At 35.0% G+C, this 8,064-nt stretch overlaps 1 protein-coding gene across 1 annotated transcript in view; it reads right to left on the bottom strand.

Annotated features, from left to right (window-relative positions):
- Positions 1-8,064, bottom strand: part of ADAM22 (ADAM metallopeptidase domain 22) — a 254,809-nt gene that overhangs the window by 43,002 nt on the left and 203,743 nt on the right. The window contains 3 exon segments of the mRNA XM_044678916.1: positions 25-144; positions 5,018-5,144; positions 7,879-7,903. Of these exon segments, the coding sequence (XP_044534851.1) occupies positions 25-144; positions 5,018-5,144; positions 7,879-7,903 (272 nt within the window).

The following is an 8,064-nucleotide window of genomic DNA, read 5'->3' on the forward strand; positions in this document are numbered from 1 at the left end:
TAGAATAAGATGGTAGGTAATTACCTGCAGTTCAATGTCCTTCCTTGCTGGACGACTAAAGAGGACGTGATTTCCCCATCTAGTTCTCCAAGCCTTGGGATGTTACCAACGTTGGTGCATAGGAGATAACCACAAAGCACATCCCTAGATTGACAGAATATACAAATTGACAGAATATACAACATGGTTAGGAAAGGTAATTCCTACCTCAGAAGCATGGGTTTAGCTATTAAAAGATGTGACTGACCACTGACATGAAACATTCCAATTTAGGGGAAAGATATTCTTATGGCACTGTTGTAGTTGTTTTTGTTTCAACTGTGGTATTCATACTCAAATCCTAAAAAGTAAACCAAGCCCAAATACTCTGTTCCTTTTAATGAAAGGCAGTGTGGTATACTGGATGGCCTTGGAGCCAAGCAGACCTGGCACATACTGGCTATGAGACCTGGGGACCATTATTTACGTCTCAGAATTCTAGGCCAGAGGTGTGAAATATACCCATCCAGTTTTCAATCCTTTGGTATATGCACTTACTTCACTAAACTGTTCAATCGAATTTTGTTATTGTTGTTCAGTCACATCAGTTGTATCCTGCTCTTTATAATTCCATATGAAGTTTTCTTGGCAAAGATACTACAGTGGTTTGTCATTTCCTTCTCTAATATATATGACATAAGGGGAAACTGAGGCAAACAGGGTGACTTGCCCAAGTTCGCACAGCTAGTAAGTAGTACCTGTGGCCAGATTTGAACTCATGTCTTCCTGACTCCATGTCTGGCACCCTATCCACTAGCTGCCCTTCATTAAAATTAATTATAACTCTCACTTTTAAGCAGCAAAATCTTTCTTCACACGAACTGATCAATTCTTATTCATTTTTAGCAAAGATCTTGGGGAGACTCCTCTTTCACAATGAACAATTATATCTCACCTTGCACTCTGAGAATTAAAGAGCAGCTTATATATAATTTTCTTTTATTCACTCCTGCATAACCATAATGTCACTTATTTAGTTTCATTTACTAATTGCTTCTGACTTTTTGTTTTAATTCTAGCATTAGATTCTTGTATTTAAAAAGGCAACTTTCGCTGTTCTACTCTGTTGGGAATAGTCTCCCATTCTCTGTATGCTTAATGAATTTTCATTTTAATCCTGATATGTTAACATAGCAGTGAGAGACTTTTGACATTCGTAGTAATTCGGAAGATTGGTGAACAGAACAGCAGAGACAAATGAGAGAAAAATCAAACTTCATTATATGGAATAAAATAAGAAGACGGTATCATTAATCAAAAAATATCCTAAAAATTATTTCCTCAGCCTTATTTTTTCCATTTATGTAAAACATAGAGCTCCCTTTGACATTGATGGAAATGTTCATCCTTCAATCCGTCACACAAATTATTCCTTCATTCAATAAATATTTATTTAGTATCTTTTGTAGTCAAGTGATTATGCTTGATGTCATACACTATTTTTTAAAATAAATTTTATTTTACATTCATGAATATCTGACATCTTTCTCTCCTTCCCCCACCCTTACTGAGAAAGCCAGAAGAAGAAAAACCTCTGTTATAAAATTTATAGTCAAGGAAAACAAATACCAAATATATATGTATACAGATATACATATACATACACACATATATACATATATGTATGTAAACACCTCAACCTGCATTCTTAATTCAGGAGCTGGGTAGCATCTTTCATCATTAGTCCTCTGGAAACATGGCTGCTCATTATAATGATAGGGCTGTTAAGTCTTTCAAAGTTGTTTGACTTTACAATATTGTGGTTATTGTATTAAATGTTCTCCTGATTATGCTCACTCCACTCTGCATCAGTTTATATGTCCTCCCAGACTACTCTAAAATCATTCTCCTCATCATTTCTTATAGTAAGTATTCCATCAGTCATACTACAACAAGCTATTACAACCCATTTAAAAAATTATTTAAAAACAGCCTATATACCTTCCATCTTAAACTCAATACTATGTATTGGTTCTAAGTCAGAAGAGGTATAAAAGTAGGCAATGGGGGTTAAGTGACTTGACCAGGGTCACACAACTAGGAAATGTCTGAAGCTAGATTTGAATCCAGGATTTCCTGACTCCAGATCTAGCTGTCAATCCACTGAGCCACCTATTGCCCCCATAATATATTATTAATGCACCAGATAGGGTGCTTGTCTTTAAAGAATTTAGAGTCTAAAATAAAGGGAGATGAGACATATACTTCAACTATAACACAAGATATTATATGGCAATTACCAAAAGAAGTGCAAAGAGTGCCTCAGAAGGGAGAAAAATTACTTTTGACTAGAACAATCTTCGAAGTCTATATGGAGGAGATGGAATGTGAGCTGAGCCTTGATAGATGAGTAGGATTTTAAAAGGTAGATGGGAGAGGAAAGAAGAGAGAAGCACTTTCCATGAAGACTATCCTCATGTTTAAGCATGTTCAGTAATACAAGAAATCCATCTCAGTTGGAGTCTAGTTTAGTGGAGGAAACCAAGGTAGTAAAGATTGGGAAAGGACTAAAATGCCTTATTTGATAATCAGTGGAGCCCAAAGGAAGGCTTTGGGGCAGGAGAACAAAATGATTAAAGAAGGGGTTTAGGTAGAGTAATCATACCAGGATATAGACCAGTGTTGTCAAACTCAATCAGGGATCCCTGTGACTGCATATTTGCTTTAAAAAAAATACAAACTAACATTATCAAAGTGGTACTGTATTTATTTTTATTTTGTTAACTATTTCCCTATTACATTTTAATCTAGTTTTGGCCCTACTCAGGAATTTTGCATGAATTTAATATATAGAATGTATAGAATGGTTTGGTAATGGCAGAGAGAAAGTACAAGGAGGTTAATCGTGAGCCTATTGCAAAAACCCAAACAAAATACAATAAAAGATGTTCATTATGATAGAGGCAGGATTAACAGAAAGAAAAAGACTCCTCAAAATCCTGTAGAATGAATGAGTCCTTCTAGTAAAATGGGTGAAGGAAAAAGTCAGTTCCAATCTGTTTCCCTTCACTCCATAACAGCAATAAACATGTCAAATAAAGTGAACAAACAGTAATAAGAAAAAGAAGGAAAAAGAATAAAGATATAAGTAAAACCTAAAAGAAAAGCCAGCAGAGAGACGAAAGAATTGAATAAATAACAAAGAAGTTGAAATAAATACATAATAAATTCTATAGAGAATAATTAAGTCAGTAGAAACCTCCAGAAGAAAAAAAAATTCTGAAACCACTGCATTCCTAGAAATGCAAATGGAATAATCAAAAGAACCTTAATTGTTTCCAAGTTTTTTTTGTTTAATTGAGAGTGAAAGGAGCAGATAACAAATGCATATAAAATAAATAAATTTTTAATTACAAGAACCTCAATAGTAGGATAGAAGCATAATATAATAATTGAAGAAAAATATAAAGAGGAATATTAGAGCTCTTAAAATTTGAAAAGACAACTGACAATTTAGAGCAGAAAGCAAAATATATATGTATATTGACATATATAAAGCAATATTCCATAAAAATGGCATAAAGGTAACAAAATGAAGAGATGAAGTAATAAATAGCCAAGCAAAATAAGAACATATGAAGTCTCTATAAAACTAGAAATATGATTAACTGTAATTAATATAAAAAGAAGTAAGTTTGCATCCAGAATGATATATCCTACAAAGCTGAGTATATTCCTACATGAAAGAAAACAGACCTTTCAAAGTAGACTGTATTTTCAAATATTCCTTCAAAGAAAACCAGAAATTAACAGGGCTTTTGAAATGCAAATTGAACAAATAAGAGAAACCCAATAAAAAACAAAAATGAAGATTTCACAAAAACATAAGAAGACATGCATTATAGAAGGAAGGAAATAAAGCCAAAGGAAGATTATATACAATGTCTATAAGAAAGCAAAAGAAAATAAGAGTTTGCAAAATTAAAAACAAAAATAAGGGATTTTTTCTAATTGATTAAAGTTAACTCATACTTCCTTTATGTTAATGATCAGAAAACATAAAAGTAGACAGTGAAATACATCATCAGTTTCAAAGACTACCAAGGATGTTTGCTCAACTGAATTCATGGAATATACTTTGTCAAATCTTTGAGTGTTATTGGGTGGTTACTGTGTGTGTCAAAAGAAAGTGTATAGTAAAATATATTTTTTTTAAAAATAGAGAAAGGAAAAGAGAAAAAACATAGGAAGAGAAAAATACATATAATTTTTAAAGAAAGAATTGATAGGACTTTGACATAAAAAGAGAAAGTAGTCAAAGATGATTCTGTGTAATTGGGATTATGAAAGAGTTAATTCTGAGTGATGAACTCAAGTGAATTATGAGACATGTTGAGTATGTGACTCAACAACTAAATCAAGAGGGAAGGAACAAGTATTTATGAATCACCTGCTATACATCAGGCCTGGGCTAAGCACTTTATAAATATCATCTCATTTGAACCTCATAAACACTCTATGAGGGAGATGCTATTATTATTCTCATTTTATAGTTCAGGAAACCAAGGTAGACAGAGGCTAAGTGATTTGCCCAGCATCACACAACTAATAAATGTCTGAAGGTGGATTTGAATTTGGGTTTTCTTGATTCCAAGGCTATCACTCTAACCAAGGCATCCCCTAGCTATCTCCAACTGGTGCTGACAACTGAGAGACATTTAAATAGGGTAGGAGTATCACCTATGCATCATGGGCAAGGGAGGAGAATGGAATATAGCTTAATGAACACAATATTCTTCTGTGTTTAGATGCTAAGAGGGGACTCAGGCTACATATACACAAGTTCATTACCTACAAAGGAATGTCCAATACTCAGATAAATTTAGGTTTCCTCTATATTATTCTCCGTGGTTGCAAGGGGAGTCCAAAAACAACTCCCAAAAAATTGTGAAATATAGAGGTGGGCAAGATTATGTTCTCCCAAAATATAAAGTTAGTAAAATGGGTAATAAATTCACAAGATACTTCTCCAACTTACTGTTTGTTACACTGAATCCAAGTGTCTTTGTCTCTTCCACAGTTGCCTTTTTCCGTTCCCTCAATGTTCAGTTTTTCATAGCAGTATTTATCAGAAGCTGTCACATCTGAAACAAAGAGGTTATCTTCTTTAGCAAACAAGGTCAGTGGCAAATTTCTCAAGCTTTGGAGCAAATATAAATGTGGACCTACAGAATTACACTAATTGCTAGGCTAGCAATTCCAAAGACTCTGATTTACATAAACATGGAAAGACTATTTAAAAAAAAACCTTACCTTCCATCTTAGAATCAATACCGTGTATTGGTTTCAAGGCAGATGAGCGTGTGAGTGAGGCAATGGGAATTAAGTGACTTGCCCAGGGTCACACAGCTTGGAAGTGTCTGAGAACAGATTTGAACCCAGGACCTACTTTTTCTAGGTCTGGCTTTCAACCCATTGAAACACGTAACTTTTCCCAAAACTTAAAAAAAATTATTCTTGGACATTAATACGTACACTGGCAAATGTACATTTTCAAGTGAAGATTATTTTCTGTGGAACTCAGTTTGAAATTTGGCAAAGTAAAATAAACACAGAGCTATGACAGACATCAGCTATGTGACTAAATGCCTGGCAGAAATTCCAAACTGAATTTCATGTTTCTGGTCTTAATTTTTTTTTTTATTGAATTCTCAAGCCTTGAAAAAAGTATAGATTCTAAGTAAGCATTAGGTTCCAGAGAAGCTGAGAAAAAGGATGTTTCAATCAAGATGAAAAACGTTTGGAATATGTACCAACAAAATTTGAATCTTTATAACTTCAAATTTGCTAAGGACAACAAAAATTATCTCAGAATTTATGGGGGAAACAAATCTTTCTGGGTCATAAAAATTAAATATGTCCCAAATTATTACAAATCATTTTGAACACTAATAAGTCTAGCAACACCTTAATCCTTTGCTCAAAGACATAATTCTCAACACATTCTCTAGGTTTGAAACATATTCCAAACTCCTGGGTGAAATGGATCCTTAGAATGGATCCGGGAATGAAGGTAATTACTAGAATAATTGCTTTGGTACAATTTTAGAGAGTTTATGGTACACCTAAAGCATGATACCCCCCATAAATTCAGGCAGAAATTAGGTGACCAGAACTTTTCAACTTCATAACAGCCTATTCTACTCTCAGACCTCAAATTCTTGGGAAATTCATCTTTATATTGTATTGGTATTTACTCCTTTCATCATAACTTTTGCCCATTGGTCCCAGTTCTTTTCTATGAAACAATACAAAATGTTCATTCATCCCTTCCACACACTTGAAAATAGCAGCAAATGCCCACTAACTCTCTTCTCCAGGTTGAAATTATTTTTTAGGTATTTTTCTATGATATGATTTGGGGTCTTCTCACTATCCTGGTTGCCCCTCTCCATCAACAGTGTCATAACTAAACCTGATGTAGTTTACAACTGTTTTCTTCCAACAACTTCATGAGGACATAAGTACACATACAATTTTATTTCCCCTATTTTACAGAAGAACAAACTGAGGTCTAGAGTGACTTGACTCTCATAACATGGCCATAAAATGTTGGAGCCAGAATTTGAAGTTTCTACCCTCCACTCCAGTCCACAATTCCACATCTAGTACTCTTTCTACTGTATCATACTCCCACCATTATCATCACTTCCACCACCACTACCACTATTTTCATCTTCATCATATATGAATGCATTAGCATTCATATGGCATTTTAGGTGTGCAAAGTACTTTATGAAATATATCTCATTTGATCTCTACAATTATCCTATAAGACACCATTATTTTTATTTTATTTTTTAAATTTTATTTAATTAAGATAATTTTTCCATGGTTGCATAATTCATGTTCTTTCCCTCCCCTCCTCCCAACCCCCTTCCCATAGTCAATGCACAACTGGGTTTTACATGTGTCATTGACCTAGACTTATCTCCATATTATTGATATTTTTACTAGGGTGATCATTTAGAAAGACACCATTATTATCACCATTTTCCATATGAGAAAACTGAGGTCAAGAAAAGTTAAAAGAGTTGCCAAGGCTCACATAGCTAATGTAGCTGAACGCTGTAAGGATTTTAACTTAGGTCTTACTGATTCCAAATCCAGCAGTCCATCTATTGTGTTATCTAGTTACCTCTCTTCCTACTCCTAATCCTATTCTATAATCTGTTGAGAGTCTAGAACGTGAGTTATTTATTAACCCTCTGCTGGTGGGGATGGGATACCAAGACATAACTGTCACTTCAAGGGATACAGGAGAGCAAGCACAATACTCAAGTTGATTTCCTCCTAGGTTCTTTGCCTATTGTTAGGATTAATTGTTGCTGTTCAGTCATTTTCAGGGGTGTCTGACTCTTCATGACCCATTTGGGGTTCTCTTGGCAGCGATACTGAAATGGTTTGAGATCTCCTGCTCCAGATCATCTTACAGATGAATGAACTGAAGCAAACAGGATGGAGAGACTTGCCTAGGGACACCCAGCTAGGAAGTGTCTGAGCTGGATTTGAACTCAGGAAGATGGAAGTTCCTGACTTCAGACATGACACTCTATCCATTGTGATGCCAAATTGTTAGGGCTAAACTGCCAAGAGAGACACCACCAGAATCACTTTTAAAACAGACCACTTTAAATAGTATTTAAATAGAACTTAACACGATTTAAAAATTTTGTGGTCTCAGCACAAAGGACACATTTTCTCTTCAGAAAATCTCACATACCTGGGAGTGAAATGCATGTTTTTGCAAAGAAAGCACTCTGTAAACCTGATAGGTGAGATATGATTGTAAAGGTGGTAGAGTAAGGCAACCAGCATGGTGAAGAGCTGACAAAGCACTCTCTCTCTCTCTCTCTCTCTCTCTCTCTCTCTCTCTCTCTCTCTCTCTCTCTCTCTCTGCCTCTTTGTCTCTCTGTCTCTGCCTCTCTGTCTCTCTGTCTCTGCCTCTCTCTCTCTCTCTCTCTCTCTCTCTCTCTCTCTCTCTCTCTCTCTCTCTCTCTCTCTCTCTCTCTCCTCTCTGTCCCT

Source organism: Gracilinanus agilis, chromosome 5 (genome assembly GCF_016433145.1).
Source record: "Gracilinanus agilis isolate LMUSP501 chromosome 5, AgileGrace, whole genome shotgun sequence".
Taxonomy (NCBI): Eukaryota; Metazoa; Chordata; class Mammalia; order Didelphimorphia; family Didelphidae; genus Gracilinanus; species Gracilinanus agilis.